Raw genomic sequence first — 17,843 nt, forward strand, 5'->3', positions numbered from 1 at the left:
CTGGTTAAAATATTAAGGCAAACTGTACTAGAAAGCTCAAGTTTAAAATTGATTGGCCCATAAAAATAACTTTCTAATTTTATTTCCTTTTTGTATAAATGTCACCATATCAAAAGTAGACAAAAGCAGTGTGTATTTTTAATGTCTTAGTTTCTAAAGTAGCTAAAATAATTGCTACCTCACAAAACTTGCTCTGGGTTCTCACATCATCTCAGTACAGTGCCCACGCAGTAAGTTCTTAGTGTTCCATACCAATCTCTTTTGAGTGGTCTTAGTACAGATTTCTGTTGGTGCAGCCTAATGACAACTGGCACTAATGTTTTTGTGAGATCTTCCCATCACAGTTTTCATCTTTAGAACTTTCCAATCTCTACTAATGCCCCGGTGGCTCCCACTATTCTTTTCTTTAGGGGTAAAAAAAATAAGCCCCTGAACACCCAGCTCCAGAGACACTAAAATAGCTGCTGATTTATTTGGTCTGAATTTAATACATTGGTGCAGCAAAATTCTTGCTTAAGCTCAGCCTTTGGGCTAAGGAAAGGAATAGACATGATTTCAGTCATGAACAGCGGCACTGAGAACTTACTAAAATTTAGCCTTGTCGCTTGAAGAATAATTGTTGTTCTCTGAACATTTTATTAGGTCGCAAAGCATTTGTGGAAAAGGAGATTTAATAGCTCAAACCCTTTCTTGTTGCATCAGGCTAAAACACTGTCACTAGTGAAAGATTTTTGGCTTACAATGAGTGTGTCTGTTAGGTGAAATAGGAGATTTGGGATTAGGTATATGTACTACAGCCTGGAGTACGAGTGTATTCTTGGCTCTGCTACTGACTTACTGTGGCCTTCAGTCAGCCACATGACTTCTCTGTATGTTTGTTTTTCCTTTACATAGGCCTTTTTTTTACATCGAGGTTATGTACTAACTTAATCAGAATATTCTGATTAATGTTCGTGTATTAATAGCAGGTGTTATAAAGTGATATGACCATGAGAACTGCGATTGTACCTAACCTAACTTCAACATAGAATGGTTTTCTAAGACTAATTCACCTTATGATTCTAGCTGTTGATCCGCAAACACCCTTGCCCTCGTGGAGACAAAACACTGAAGGAACAAACTTGTTAATGTTAGGTGCCTGAAATATTTCAAAGTAATGTGCATTTACCCACCAGCATGAAGATGATAGCCAAACTTAACTCGATAAAATCCACACTGACATCTAGAGAGCCTGGATTTCTCTTGAATGAACTCAAGCCTTTATTGCCAGAAATAATCCAAGAGGATCTTTCTAAGGATCAGGAGCTCTGTTGCTGGCAGTGGTCTTTTCTTCTGCAATGTTTACTTGTCTGCTTGTTTGTTTTCCCGGTTGAATGCCTAGAGAATAGTGAGTGTATTTATTCCACAGTGCCACCTGTCTTGGTATCAGCATGCCAGTTCCCATTTGTTGGCATCTTCAGCCCATGCTGACATTAATGCTCGCTGTGGCTTGTCCACAATGCAATGTCACATCCTAATTCACACTCAGAAAGACAATGTGTGCTGCAGAGCCGCTACAGTGTAGAAAGTTAGTTTGAAACAATAGGGAAAAATCTTGCTTAGAAAACAAACCCAGTATATATACTGTGGCAGTCAAAATTAATTGACTGAGTCCCATTTTACATTAATTCAATCTCAGGCTTGACCAACTGTCCTGCTTTTTCACCTGACTCAGAAGACAACTGTGCAGTATGCATAAAACTTCCTGAAAAATGTGAAAATAACATGTTTATGAATATAAAATGTTATAGATGAGCATTTGTGTACTGTAAACAGGTTTTCTGTAAAACTCCTTTGAAACTTAGATTTATATTAGACTTCAGAAACCTGAAAATATGGAAGCAATAACTGTGAGACGCAAGGCTGGGCTTATTTGCATTCCTGTCTCGTCCTCTTAGTCACTCCCAAGAAAACACAGGAGCTTGCTTTGCGTGCTTCCTGAGTTTGTTTTAACTCCTTTATTTAACTTTTTTTTTCTGTAAAGTAATTAATTTATTACTTCTGTTTTAACCTATTGCACTGTTAGGATTACATGAAGAAACAGATCCTGCTTATTTTCTTACGTGTCTTGTTTCTATACTGAAGGTCTGAAGGAAGCTTCCATTGTCAAGGACATTTCTTGTGTTCTCTTGACTAACAGCCCAAATTTTGAGTTCCTTATTCAAGACCAGAGTCTTCAGGGTCCTAATGAGTAGTGTCTAGAAAATATGTAATTAGTCCCTAAATTAAGTGATTTGAATCCCGCTCTTGAGACATTTTCCTATATCCACAGACTGCATGGAGAACTAAACTCCTACACTAAGTGTCTGTAGTTAGTGGGTATGCATAACCTACAACAGGAACAGCAGTTCATATCAATGAAGAATGCATTTCAAATGTTTATGTACACATTTTAATGAGGTATACATTTAAAAAAATAAAATTCAAAGTTAAATACTTGGGAATGTTTAATAATAAATGAATAATAAATATGAATAGCAAAATAACTTTCAAGCATGAGAATATCAGATACTCGATAAAATCCTATTTAGAGGATGGTCAGAGGATTATCTTATCTCTTTTTAAGGAAGTAAGCCAAAAGAACAGGTCTGTGCCAACTTTTTCTCCATAGGTCAATGTGGCAGTCAGTAAATCATGTCTGGCTGTATTTAGGTTAATTTTCACTGTTAAATAGATGTAGTCCTAGTTATGTAGTATGACAGATTTCTCAAACAGAAATAAATGTAGTATTCTGAGTGGTCCTCCACCGTCAAGGAGCCAGCTCTGTCCCAAAGCATGCTTCCATCTGGACTGCTGCCATTCATTTGAGGAGGATGAAGAACAATTGATGGAGCAGCATGCACTGGCCAAGCAGCCTAAAGCTGCCTCCTACTCACAGCCTGCTGCTCAGAGTAACCAAGCACTGCCTGCCATATGGAAAGTGGGGGCAGAGCATGGCAGCATGCTTGCAGAAAGGCTTACTGCTTTTAGTTCATACACATGGGCCCTGCATTCAAAGCAAAGCCCTGACCCACGGGGTTGACTTCTAAAATAGGCTCCCAGACTGAGATCAGCTTCATCTTTTTTTGAACAACACTGGCTATAAGAAAAACAGGTTGATTTGTGAGCTTAACATCTCTGACTTAAATGTGTGTATTCATATTTTACATCGAACACCTCTAGCATTTTCTGTATCCTTCTATTGCTCCAGAATAAGTTAGTATTTTAGTACCCAACAATTTAAAGCTTTTAAATTTAAGCTTTTAAACTGAACATGATGACCTTATGTCACAGGGCTCCTAAAGAAATAAAGTCTTTTAAATAATCCAACAGACCATTTGAAAACTGTATAACAAGCAAGGAATAATGTCAAGGCATTGCATGCTGAACCTAGCAGGGTTTTGCTCATTCTGTGCATCAGTGTGGCCCATTGCTGGTGTGTGAAGCCAACGTTCTTACAGCAGTAATGGCAAAGTAGATTTCACAATGACCAAAGCCTGGCTCAGACACTGGAAACCCAGGCACAACATGTTCCTTGAATTAATTCATGGAGAGAAAGCAGATGCTGAATGAATGAAATGTTGCCTTTCCTTCTGGGGGACTCTGATAGAAAACATGTTAAAATTGCAGGCTTTTCTGCTTTGTGATAGGGCATCAGACAGGACTTTTTAAAGGCTTTTATTTTCCCTTGGGATAAAAATTGGCCAAATGAGAATTATGGTGTTCTTGAATGTGAAAGAAATTGATGAGGTGCACCACCGTTAGTGGAAATGCAGTCATTCCTAGGTGTGGGGGGAAAATTGTCTTTCTGATAATTAATTGTTGGACATGGCACAGAACATTCTTGCTACAAAATGGTATTGTTTTCTTCCATTCAGCTCAGCAGGCATTGCACAAGCCTGAGGACTGGGCATCATTCATGTAAAAAAAAATATCCCCTTCACCATGTGAACAAAAGGAGTGATGAATGGGGCAGCTGGAGATGGAACTCAGGACAGCAACATGCACCATGTAACAAACAAACTTACAGGCTGCAGTCAGTGTTTTGTTTTCCTTCCCAGTGTCTCTCTTTCTTGCTACTGATAACTTATTTCCTTAAAAGCATGGAAGGAACACTACAAACTCTGTTAATGAAAGCATTTCTTTACATATAACAGTGAAAGACACTTTGCATTTTAAATAATTTGTGACATGAATATGATAACTGAGACCAGAATCAAAGTCTAAAGTACACCTCTGTGGGTCTTTGCATCCTCTTGGAGACTCAGACATGCTTGTGGCCTCTGCCTCTCTCTTCAGGAGGCAAGGAAGTACACTTGCTCCCCCAGCAGTTTTGTTACATGAGTCTCCTCCCACTTTGCTTTCCTGAAGCTTGGGCACATGTGGAATCTGGAGGCAACCAGAGACCCTCCATTTTCTACACATAATTTGGGAAGGGATTAAGTGAAAGTGTACATAAAGTTGATTTAAGACCCAGAATCTCTTCTCTGCTTTGTGGTGGATAGTAATGTGGTAAACTCAGTGGCAAGGTGCAGGGGTTTTGATGGAACTCAGCTGGAAGCAAGGAATGTTTGCAGTGTCAGGAGGCAGTATCACCGGAGAGGCTTTTGTCAGCAAGGGGAATAAGAGAGGGACAAAACTCAGGAATGTAAAAACCCACTGAAGGGTGTGGAGTTTGCAGAGCTGCAATTACAAGGAGCTTTGGGGTTTTGTTCCTTTTTTAATGCAAAAGATGCATCTACAAAAAAAAATAAAGCATTTCCTTTAACAACTCAGAAGAAAAGAGGAGGCTGCAAAACCACTCTTAATTATGTTGCAGAAGAAACAACCAGCAGACCGAACAGTGGATCCCCAGATTGCTGTAATTTAGCCCTTTTTGTTATAAGAATCACTGCAGAGTAGATGAGCTTGAAAACAATTAACTAAACATGGCGCAGAAAAGAGAATCCTAATGCCATATGTAGATTTATGTCTGCAGCCTTGGTTAGAACTTGTTCGCATAGTTAATTCACATATAGATTGAGAGGTGGCTCAAAAATTAATTTTGTCTTCCAGGTCTAAGAAAGCATTTATTGTATATTGTGTGGCTCTGTTATGATTCCTGGCACAAAGTAACTTTTCCCACTTGCTGATTTCATTAGATGCAGACGTATCACCTTGTAATGGTTGTACTGGATTAACACTTTCTTTTGTACATTCCTACACCTGCTTACATATAAGCCTACATTTTTCAGATACTTATACACATGTGGAAGGATATAGATGTTTCACTGTTGTGTGTTTCTGCATATGTTATGCAGAAACGAAGAAACCACTTGAGTGAAGTTCAGCAGTCATCCTAAATTAGAAGAGATAAACCTGGTCTTCAGCACAATGCAATAATGCATTTCCATGTTGCTTATTTCACAGATAAAGCATTTAAAATGTCATGAATGTGAGAGTTAAAGGAAATACTAGGAAAGGCAAGGCTTATGTTTCTCTGCATCTAAATCCAGGCTTTCCAGTTACCATTTATCAGTTGAAGAGGGCTTGAGTAAAAAGCTGGTTTATAATTAAAAATATTTTATTGTTTCTAAAACAAATAAAATATAGCTGCTTATTTTGATTGTAGTAATACATCAGTAAGACACAATATAGTGTGTTACAGTGTGCTATAAATTGAGGGTTGCAGTACTATTCCATTAAATATTGATCTTTCAGAGAATCTCAATACAAAATTAAAATCCCTCTGGGGTGTTTCAAGTACTTTGAAGCAATCCAGTTCTTCTTCCTCTTTGAAACTCGGCAGCCGAATCAAACATGTGCTTCCTTTGACTCAACTTCTTCTTCTTAAAGCGTTGGCCTGTAGTCTGAAAGCAAATTTCTCTCTTCACAGTAAAAACTATTATTTACATACTGCTGTAGAGATAATAATTTGTCACGTCTTCCCCCGTGCCACAACCTCGTCCATATCCAAACACTATTTTTTCTTAGTGTTTTTCTTAGCAGTTCAGTGTTTCTCAGTCAAGGTCAAGAAGGATCATGTAGCTCCTCAGCTGATGTCAGTAACGTGCAATATTTTCCATCCCCTCTGGAAATAGCTTTCACCTTCCAATAGGCTTCTCATAACCTGTGGAGAAGAGTTTCTCAACCATACGGTGTTTTCTGCCTGCACTTCAAAACTCCTTTGCAAGAGGGATGTTAGCTTTCCATTATACATTCCTTAGTCACAGTAAGAACTTTTTTCACTTTGATTTACCCACAGGTCCATTACCTCCTGGACTGATCAGCTTTGTAGAAGAGTATATAGCTCTCCTAGAGAAGAGTGTGGATATGATGCAGCAGTTACAAATTCCACATACCTAGAAATTAACATATAAGGTTCCTTTTGCATTCTTACTTTTATCCCTCAGGAATGGCCATAGGATAGTTCCTCTCAAACAAAATCCAGGTCAAAATTAGATGGAACAGCAGCAAATCCAGTACTTATCCTAGAAACAATAATATACTGAAGCTGTATATCAGTCTTTTATCATGGAGTCTTCTTTTAGGACATTCCTGCGATCATTCAGAGCAGTGGGTCTTAGAGTTAACATCCCACCTTGACTTACAGCTTCCTGTTGTCTCCAGGCTTAGATAAATCTGGTTGCTTCAGTGGGATTGAGTCACATCTTCTTTTTGTTTGATCACAAAACCTTAAGCTTATTTTTATTACCAGTGAAAGCAAGGGTGTTTGGCATAATCACATCACTTGGTATCCTGACAATCCCACATATGGTCTGTCAAAGAGCCTGTCAGTTTTCAAGTGTCTCTTGANAAAGCAAGGGTGTTTGGCATAATCACATCACTTGGTATCCTGACAATCCCACATATGGTCTGTCAAAGAGCCTGTCAGTTTTCAAGTGTCTCTTGTTGCACTAACAAAAATGTTGCGCTACAGTCAGGGAACTTGCTAGCAGCTCAGAGATTAAAATGTCTCAAACCAAATTTCATTTCAGGCAGTTCAGCCCTTCCAGATAGAAATGGTTTAGTTGGAAAAGTATTACTCTTCCAGTCTCACAGGTGATTCTCATCCACTACCGACCTTTCCCACCAATCTCATCCAGGTACACTGTAATTTATGTTCCTGGTAAAAAGTCCATCACTCACTAACATTCAGATATTTACCTGAGACCCAACTCCTCAACTTGCATAAATCAATGCTGTTGCGTTGATTTCAGTTGAGCTATGCCAGCAGAATTTCTCCCTTGTTTCAAAAAGTAGAAAAATAATTGCTTAATACCATACAGTTTTGAGTCTGACTTTTTGAATTTAGATCTGGCTTCTGAAAAGTAGCATTTTCTACTTCAGAGATCAATCTTTCTTCTTACCAACCCCACACAACTGTTGGCCCCTACTGTGTTCAGGGCTCAGTGAGGATATTAGTGCTTTCACATTCATTCTTTCTTCAGCCACTATTAGCGTGTATATAGCTACTTTCTGACCTTGCTATCTATTCAAATAAAGAGTCTCAGTTGCAACCTGCTGTTTAGAAATGCTGTATGTTTCTTAAGACTACGTCACATTGTGAAAAAGAGAGAATAAATCTTGTTCTGGCACTTAGTAGTCTTGTTTGTGCAAGCAGAAGCTCCATATAGAAAGACTCTTCATCCAGATAGGGGACTTAGAGACAAGCATACTGTTTACTATAACATGCAAACAACAATTCTGCAATTAATTCTGGATGAATGCTCAGTATTGATTCTGAGTTTTCACACTCTCAACTTTACTTTCACATTTCCACATTTTTTCGCTATTTGCCTCATCACTTTTGCCCATTTTCAGTTCTTACTCAGATAAGAATGTGCTGGAATAAGATCTACATAGTTAGGTATGGTTCATATGGTTTAATAATTGTATGAATTACCTTTTCCACACTGCAAATACTTCTGCTTTCTGGTACAGAAAAAATATCATTTAGTATTTGAATTATATATAAAATCTAAGATAACTGAGGTATCCTTTAAAAAAACAGGGTTTATTCCATAGGCAAAGATGTAAGCAGTTCTGTATTTTTCTGTGTTTGTTTCTAAGCAAACTAAAATCAACTTGCAATCAATTTGGTTCAGCCAAGCTTTATAGTGAGAATGAATAAAAAGGAGATTGGTCTCGGGAGGGAGGGAAAAGGAGGAACATGCATTTGCTAATGGCATGGTAGAAACTTTGCTTCCATATTCATTCTAAATAAACATGAAAAATGTTTGGCATATGATTGTAGGAAGAGCTCATCCACAGCACATGCTCTTGATCATAGTAGTCTTACGGAAACATGTTGCGAAATGCAAACAATTCACAGCATGCACAAACAGGGTTGACGTCAAGATATTCTTAAGTTGAATGAATGCGTGACTTTGCTTATTTAATAGCATGTTTGCCTCCTTGTGCCTCTTTAAGAGCCCGTTTGAGCCCAGAAGAACTTTTTTTTTTACATCGAGATGATATTTTGTTTCTACTTTCAGGTTTTATAACAATCGTTGCTTGTTATAGCCCAAGGAGCATTCTTCCTACTTCCATTGCTTGCTTGCTGATTTATAACATCTTCTTGAGCAACCCAAAAAGTATGAATATATATGTAAACTGCATATTTGAATTTCCGCTGTCATGCTTGCTTTTAATGGCTTTAAAATAGATTTGAGCACAGTATCTTTTTTAAACTGTACTTAACAGCTTGCCTCATTTATGAATATTACATTCCTTCTTTCTAGGCTCTTAAGGATGATGATGCTGAGACTGGGCTGACTGATGGGGAAGAAAAGGAAGAACCCAAAGAAGTTGAGAAGCTAGGGAAAATCCAATATTCTTTGGATTATGACTTCCAGAACAATCAGGTTTGAAATAACCAACTTGTAACATTTCATTTCTGTGTGTGCAAGAGGAGAATGAAGTCATACATTTAGTTACAGTAGATATTTCTGAGTCTTTGCTGCTTGCACAGAGTAAAGGGAGAAAGCAAGACAGAATATTCATTACAGAGGTACTACTAAATTGGTATTGAATGTACTTGGAGTATATATTACACCTTTAATCAAAAACTGAAGACACAGTTTTATCTCATGGTTATTAATAACTTATATTAAGACTTCACCAATCAATGTCCACCCACATTACATTATGGAGTGTGCATGCAGAAACTAAAATGTAGCTTCAGCCTTCAGGTATTTAAAATGTAACCAAACGTATATGGAAGGAAAAAGAGGGACGTAAAGGTAAGTTGGTTCACTGTGTCTCTTTTAGCAAGTTGGTAAGATTGCCAGAAGTTCCTTTCTCTCGCTTCATCAAGTGTGCACTTTGCTGTAATAACTAGCTGCATCAGGTTCTGTTGCTCTCCATGAAGGTACACTTAATAGCCAAGAAAATTCTAGTTTGGAATAAAAGTTCAAATAAACAGGTCAGCACCCCCAAAAAACCCCGGGAAAGTTGAACAAGAAGTTAAGGACTGATAATTATTCAGTACCCTACTCTGAAGCTGGTAAAACCAAACTTTGGCTTACTTACCCAGGTTTTCAGAATAAATAGATACTGTAATGTGATGTAGACCTAAAATCGACCAACTTAACAGGTCTGGCCACATCCTGAACTAGCTCATATTTAATTCCCCTCCCTGACCTCTTTGCCAGGGATGACTTTCGTCAATTATACCAATTCACAGCCTTACATTAAACTTCACAGTGCTTAACTTTGGCGCAAAGTACACCAACACTTCTAAGTTCTTCACCTCTGCTGCATATCTTTCAGTAAACTTGAGAACACATTATTCTGCATTTCATTTTTTGACAATTTCAGTCACAACCACATAATTCTTTCCTGTTTATGGAAAGAAATTACTTTTGAACTTAAATCCCAGTTAATTTTTATTAATCACCTGAACTGACTTCCACATGTAGTTGTGATTTATTTCCACATTCATATACTTTATTTGATGCTGTTCATGGAATCTGGCACTTTTAATTGTTGCAAGACAAAATAAGAGAAAAATTAAGAAAAATTTCTCTGTCAGTAGGAGGGTATTTACACACAGCTATGACCTGGCATAATAAATAGTATTTGCCTGTATTTTCAACTGTCTTCTGACTATCAGTGCTTGGTTTTCAATGCAAGAGCTAAAAAGAGTTTTGAAACTTTTCAAGAAACTGTGGTTAAAGGAGCTTTTCCTCAACTCCCAGAGCAAATTCCCTGGCCGTGTGATGAGTCACACTGATCCTACTTGAAATCAGTATGAAATCAGTATGAAATGTTAGACCCTTCAGAAGCAGAAGATTTAAAGGGGTAAAGGAAAAGCAGCAAATGAGTTCTGACAAATGGATTTCAGTTTCCTTAGAATATTAAAACAAATTTTCTGTGTGAATTTTATTAAAGGAAGCGTTGATTTTGTGAACCATATTTTACAAAGGGAAATAGGATGGAAGAACCACAAATCTGTAAACATGTGTTGTATTTAATTAACGTAATAAATTATGTGAGTTACGTATTCCTATTTTATTTTGCTGCTCTAAACTATGTTGCAGCTTAGAATTTGCTGAAGGATAGATGATATAAAAGAGTAGGAGAGGGGGTTCACTTAGGTTGGTATAGTGCAGTGGCATGAAACTACAGTCCTAAAATTTGGCTAATGTATTGCACAGGGTTAAAAATGGAGACAAGATGACTGATGTACTCTCCAGAGCACTGTGCCTCAGTTTTAGGGAGAGAAATTGTAGAGGGGAATTGAACTGCTTTTCCACTCTGTTAACTAAAAATCATAGCCTTGTTTTTCATTCTTTGATGTGAAAAACTTGATGTAGATCCTGAGCCTATCTATGTATTTATGAAGTGTTATGCATCTAGAATAAGAATGAGTCAGAAAAGGAGAAATGTTTCATGCAGCTAAAGGAAAATGTTTCATTGAGCTTAAGAGTCCTATAGGAGGGAAAGCATGCAGGCCATACTATGAATTTAAAACTGGTAAAAATAAGTCTAACTTTCAGGAATCTCTCATAAGCCAGAACCTTCTTTCCTAGATTGACTCTATTGTTCTGTATTCCAATTGTTAGAGCCTCTGTTTCCAATTTTAAACAATTCATCCATGAGAGAAACAAATATATTGTGACGGAAGCACTGATTTAGAAGAAAATATTCTCAGATTTCATTCCCAGTTCTTAATATGTTGTCTTCAGAATGACCTTGAAGACTCATTTCAATGTTTACCTTAGTTCTGTATCTGTGGAACAAGATTAAAAGTATTTTCTTTTTCTCAGCTCCATTATGCTGCTGAGGCCTAATACAGGCTGGAATGTCTAGATTACATGACATTACGTGACATAACATAATGTAACATGAGCCTTCATTTATAACACTTAAAAAATGGCCAAGGCATTTACAAGTTTCATCTGAGCTTCAGTTTTATTTTTATAAGTGTATAAGCGATTTAAAAACTAATTTTTCTGTTGTGGAATGAGATTACAAATTGTTACTAGGATTAGATTACCAAAGGTTAGTTTTCATGGAGTATTTTTTGAAAACGCTGACTTTAAATTACTGACTGATCCCATCTGTATACATAGCAAGAGAACTTAAATATAAGGAAGACTGAAAGATCCATTTGTTTTCAGTAAAGCTCCTCCAGAGGATCTGCATTTGATTTCATCACCTTTTAGTGTTTGGTTTGGGGGGAAGGTTATGTGTTGGGGGTTTAGAATACAAATTTTGTAGTCAAAATTAGACATTGTTGATTGTTTAATAATGTGATTTCTATTCATGGTGCTCAGCATAGAAAAATAATGCACAAGCGGAGAGAGCAATTGAAAGTTATTTGATTGCAGTCTTCAAAAAGATGAAGTCTGTATTTAGCTGTAATCAGCTGCCCTTTGAAAACCTCTTTTCTGCTATAAAGCAGCTTTTGTACAGTCTGAATCTGCCATAATTGGTTTTCTAAAGTCAGTAGTGTTGCTTCATTTGCCTTCCTTGAAAAATGGAGGGGGGGGCGGGACAGGGGACAGGGCAATAGTTTCTCATAGACCAAAAATAGAGTCTGCATGTGTATATCTCTGTTACAGGTTTTTTATAAATATCTATTTGAAATTTCATTGTGCTGTTTGTCTCTCTTTTCAGCTTCTTGTTGGGATTATTCAAGCAGCTGAGCTGCCTGCATTAGATATGGGTGGTACATCTGATCCCTATGTAAAAGTCTTCCTGCTGCCTGATAAGAAGAAGAAATATGAAACAAAAGTCCACAGAAAGACCCTTAACCCTGTTTTCAATGAGCAATTTACTTTCAAGGTAGTTCTTGATAATTATTGAAACTTTCATATTTAACCACTATGTGTCTCATGCTTGGCTGGATTTAGTTGTCTTAGTTAACTGGTAACTGCAGTGTAGTGATTTTTTATGTTGTAGAAACCTGTGATACTCAATCTTCTTATAATGTAGACTCGGCCTTCAGTAGGTTTAAAAGGCACAGTTTGATTTTAGGCACTTTGGTTAACCCGATGTATGACAATCTGATCCATATTTTATGTGCAAAATGATAAATGTAGTAAATAAATAAAATGTACAAGAAATTCAGAAAACAGTGACACTTTGACAAATGTCGTGTAAATTTTACTACACGTAGGGACAGAAAGTCATAGACAGAAAATTTATTTGAGGAGGCAAAACAGTTTTCACTCGAGGAGGCTTTTGCTACTAGGAGAACTAGGCCTGGGAAAAACCCGGTGTGGGAGAATATTCTTTCCCATGAATAGTGCTATCTATTTCTCTGCCTGCCTGTTTTGAGAAGTTATCTCCCCTGTTGCAAGAAGAGCTAAAAGTACTCACAGACATGCCTGAGGCCCCTGCTCGGGGAGACTGAGACCATAAAAGCACAGGGGAGAATATAGCCGTTAAGTTATGCAGATGCAAAAGGTATTGTTATAAAAGCACCAAAACGGGTTTCCTGGGCTGCTCTTTCACCTGCTATGATTTTATCAGTGTATTTAGGGTTTCTGACTTTGGAATAAACTTTTCCTTAATACCTTACCTGTGGTTTGGTATCTGGATTTAGCTGCGGGCATATCAATTCTTACACTAGACAAACACTCTTTAAATAACTTTGTAGTCCAGTTTAATGGCATTCAGTATAATATTTCTTTTCCTCAAAAATAAGTTAAAACTCGAGGAAGGTAAATGGATGAGGACAATATGGCATATTAATCTTGCTAGACTTTGTCATAGCAGTTCTTTGCCATGCTACTTTACATATGAAAAGAAATCCTGTGTCAGGTTTAATAACATATGAACTAAATAAATCTAGCTAAGGCTCACATAGCAGTATTTACATCTTTCCAATAATATCTATTAGTGTTTTTCTAAAACTGTAGCCAAATTTAAGCTCCACTTAAATACAATAAAGGAATACTATACAGCATGTTTCACAGGGCTTCTCCTAGTTCCTCTGCTGTTACTTTAGGCCCTTCTCTCTGTGCCCAATCTTATAATGACAGCTACAGATTGAAAACAGGAACAGTGAAAGACTCAGGCTATGAAATCATTCAATGAGAAAGATATCCCTGGAGGACACAACTACTACTGCATATATAAGCTTATTCTTTCCTTGAAGATGTTCATAAAAGTAATCTTTTGTGGGGAGTTATTTTTTCTCGAGCTTTCCTAGGAGAGTATTTAAAAGAAAACAGAGTTCTAAATTGCATATTCCCATGCAGCTCACAAAAGCAAAGAAAGAACCAATAATGCTGTCATCTAAGATGAAAACACAAATTATAAATCAGATCAGCCACTCCTGAGCTATAGTATCTACTTGTTGTAAGTCTCATCTTTAATATTCAAATTCTGTGCTCCAGAGAATAGTTTGCTTTCCACACAGGACCTGATAGAGTGTTTAAGCACATCCCAATATGGTACTGATTATCCCCTGCATACTGTGGTCTGTACTTGAGAGAAAACCAACAGAGGATGCCAAGTACTGTCATTGTTCTAAGGGCTACTGTGAAAACCACAAATGACCATTTAACTAGTGCTGCAACTGTAATAATAACTTCCATGGGAACTATTGACAATATCGTGTTTACTTGGGCAGAGCTTTATTCCTGTGACCCACTTCAGGTGGTGTACATCTTCTGTTGGCATCCTTCCCATCTCTCTGGCAGCACTGCCCACCAGGCAGCCCAGGCCTATTTTGCTGCCTTCTCCCAGGGCACAGCTGTGAGCTGCCTGCCTTCCTCCCAATGTAGGGCTAATGGGAATGAGATGACATGTTTCTGCTGTATTGTATCTTGAGCCCTGAACTTTATTTCTTCCCTTCTTTGGGTGGTTCCCTGTGGCAGTCCTTTTTTCATTTCTTTTTCCCAGACATCTATGGTGCTGTTCCAGGGTGCAAGTGTTTACCAGGCTTCAGCTGTCTGAATTGTATCCCCACACTGCACTGCCAAAAGGAAACCAAGAAATCCTAGCTGGACTACACCAGGAGGTATTCCTCCTCAGGTCCAAAGTGGGAAGAGGGTTCATGTCTAGAGGAATGACATTGTCTGTGTCAGAACATATTCTTTTACCATGGTCTCACCTTCTTTAAGTCAAAAAACTGACTATGTCTGAGCAGAAAGCAGGGAGAGGGAGCAATCCTTCACAAAACCTGAGGCCATCCTTGGTAGTCCAGAACAAAGACGGAGGCTGAAACTACTTTAAAGGTAATGAATGAAGAAAGGATTTAAAAGGCAGATAGCTTAAATGAGCTTTACTGAGGTCAAGTTAATGATTACCAAAAAGTAAATAATGATGAATGTAGCCTTTGCATGAGTTCCAAATGACCAGGATCCAGTGTAAACTAACAGAAAAATAAACTTTAGAACATTTTTCTTCTCCTGTTTTTGAGGCTGTGTAAAAATAAAACTAACATTATTTAGAATTTTTCCTTCCACATATAATTGCTCTCTGTAGCTTTTTAGAATCTACAAATATATACAGAATGAAAATAGATTTTGCTGTAGTATTTACTAAAATATACAACCATGTACTACTGAAACTATTCTACTTGATAATGGAAGCTAAACCTGGATCTCAGTTTGATAAGCTTATTTTAAACATTATATAACATGTTATGTAAAAGGAAAACTACTCACGTTATTAGTAAGTTATTTTAAGAAGCAAGTGGAAGCCAAACAGTAGCAGAAGACAACAGTCCTAGGGTTTAAACAGACCGGAACATGCAGAGGTTAACAAGAACAATGATAATGCTATGCTTCCATTTCTCTTTATATATAGACAATTAATAGATAAATGTTTAATGAAGCCCGTGGAAACTGTTTATACTTGCAGAATATATTCAGATTGACCAAGTGTTCACATATATCCAAACAGTTCCTAAGTCAGACCTTTTCAGACAGCCACTCAAGTGTAGCTTACCTGAACTGCTTGTCTCCATCTGAATATTAAAAATGTGACTTATAAACATCCTAACCCACAGCATCTGTCTGAACCACATCAGAACAGCTGCAGAATTAGTCAGAACTTGGCCTTCTGCCACCACAGTTTCTAGCTATACACTGTGACTTAGAAAGCACCTTAGTGTCTACCATGTGAAAGGTGTAATAATGAAAAATATGCCTTGGTAAGTAATAGGTAGTGGTACTGTAAGAGAACTGTTTAGCGTCTAATTACTTTGTGTCAGATACAGTAAGCCAGTTCTGGTTTTTACATCAATCTGGGAGCTACCCATCTCTGAGTGATGATGGGTGAATTATTGAGGAAAAGACACCATTGTGTCAAAAGTTCATGTCTCTTCAGTGCAAATAATTGGGCTTCTTGTTTCAGTTTCATCACCCACAAAATGATTTGAAGTAGAATGAGAAAAACCCAGGAGTGATGAGTGAGCTGCCACATTGTTCTATCAAGTGCCAGAGCCTTGTCTCAAGAAATACCGCGTCTGGTGACTCTGAAACAAATACACCTCATAATTTTCTCTGCAGTTCAATTTACCTGAGATGACAGCTGACAAACCAAAGAAATAGATTTGCATTGTAGTGGACCAATCTTTATTGTCTCAGATGTGGAGTTTGTCATTTTCTCATCTTTGCAGGTGCCATACTCTGAGCTGGGTGGAAAAACTTTAGTGATGGCAGTTTATGACTTTGATCGTTTCTCCAAACACGATATCATTGGGGAATATAAAGTTGCAATGAACACAGTGGACTTCGGTCATGTCACTGAGGAATGGAGGGACTTGCAAAGTGCAGAGAAAGAAGAGGTAAGAAAAATCAGACTTTTTCCCCCCAGGACACTTTTATCCTCAGCTAGAGAAACAGACAAACTAGAAACATTTTTTTTTTTCGCCGAGACAGCTCCCATCTGTTATCAGCATTTCTCAGACTTGCTTCACCTGATACATTTTTGATAAGCATCTTTTCCAGTACTCATTGAGTGGGACATTCTCTTTTGCTAATCCGATCAATGATACTTTGTGCAATATATTAAAAAAGTTTTCATGAATTTTACTTTTTCTTGAATTGGTGCAATTTGGATATGTAGAATTTGTATTTGCATTGTAAGAGTGGTGTGCATTTAGATTTAATTGTGGTTCTCCGTGTTTGCATCTCAAGACATGTTATTGTGCATGATGATAATGGTAGGTTTTCATTGAAATATCTTATAGTTTTATTGAGCTGATATGCAAAAATATCCATTAATTAGAGTTATGAATTTTACAAAAACCTTGGAATGACATATCACTTAAATATTTATCATCTTTTTTATTTTTGTCTCTACATCAACATCCTATGGATTCGTTACTTAGTAGATATAGTGCTACATGTACACAAGACACTTCTTGGAAATATTTTATCACCAAATTGTGCATTCTAGGAGGTTACTCATACTAATACATCCAACTTTCTGCTTATTATAAGACCATTTTGTATTCATGTTTACGTTATTTTTCCTTTTGATCGATAGATAGTACTTCGCCTACTCATAATAGTCAGAGTGCATGGTGTACTTCAGTGTCTTGTTTAAGGAGAGGGAATCGTGAGTCTGAGTTTCTCATCGTCTAATTTAGATAATAAGCTGCTTTGGATTCAAACCCTAATTTCTGTAATTAAAGGGGCAATCTGAATGAAATCTTTCCTTCTTACAAGTGAAAAAACCTGAATATTGGATTTAGATTAAAAGCTCCAAAAAATGCAGCCATGCAGGCTTCTTTCCAAAAATGGTAGATTTCAGTGTTGCCTTTTCGAGTGTTTGTTTTTTAAGACTGTATTTTGAGATGGCTTTTTTCAACTGCTTATTGATTTGAAAGGCACTGCTACATTGAGACTTTTCTGTATGACATTTTTTCATAGTGACGGCATTTTTTCATAATGACAGCACTTACAGGGTACATTGGTACCCTTGCTATATGGGACATTTTTCTTTCACTCTTAGAGCCAAATATGAAAATGAAAATAAAGAGAAAAAGGAAGTTTGTAGTTCGAAGGCCCTGTTCCTTTAAAGCCTCAGCCCACCTGAAAGCTGGAAATATGAAATTTTATTAAGCAGCAAATTGGTCTTCTATTGCAATATTATGTATGATTTCAAAGTGTTTCATGTTTTTCTGTATCAAAACACGTATAATAAGCCAAATACTACACAAAGAGGAATTGAAATTTTACCCTTATAGTATAACTTCAAGCTTTAAGAAAATAAACAATTATATCCCCATATGCAGCTGACAGATAACATGTTATAGATTAGTGTGGGATTTCACCTGTCTTGTGGCATAGAACATTGCCTCTTAAGTTTTCTAGCTAACATCCACAGTTAAATCTCAGTCACTTTTCTGCAACAGCTTCAGAAAGTTCATACTC

The 17,843-nt window shown here is 37.2% G+C and overlaps 1 protein-coding gene across 3 annotated transcripts in view; it reads left to right on the forward strand.

Annotated features, from left to right (window-relative positions):
• Positions 1 to 17,843, forward strand: part of SYT1 (synaptotagmin 1) — a 350,802-nt gene that overhangs the window by 261,058 nt on the left and 71,901 nt on the right. For 2 of the 3 annotated variants that reach the window (XM_017804502.1, XM_017804503.1), the window contains 3 exons: positions 8,742 to 8,864; positions 12,124 to 12,291; positions 16,082 to 16,249. In XM_017804502.1, the coding sequence (XP_017659991.1) occupies positions 8,742 to 8,864; positions 12,124 to 12,291; positions 16,082 to 16,249 (459 nt within the window). The remainder of the gene's footprint in view (positions 1 to 8,741; positions 8,865 to 12,123; positions 12,292 to 16,081; positions 16,250 to 17,843) is intronic. The other variant, XM_017804504.1, reaches the window with a different exon arrangement.

The sequence above is a fragment of the Lepidothrix coronata genome, unplaced genomic scaffold (assembly GCF_001604755.1).
Source record: "Lepidothrix coronata isolate B3197 unplaced genomic scaffold, Lepidothrix_coronata-1.0 Scaffold9, whole genome shotgun sequence".
Taxonomy (NCBI): Eukaryota; Metazoa; Chordata; class Aves; order Passeriformes; family Pipridae; genus Lepidothrix; species Lepidothrix coronata.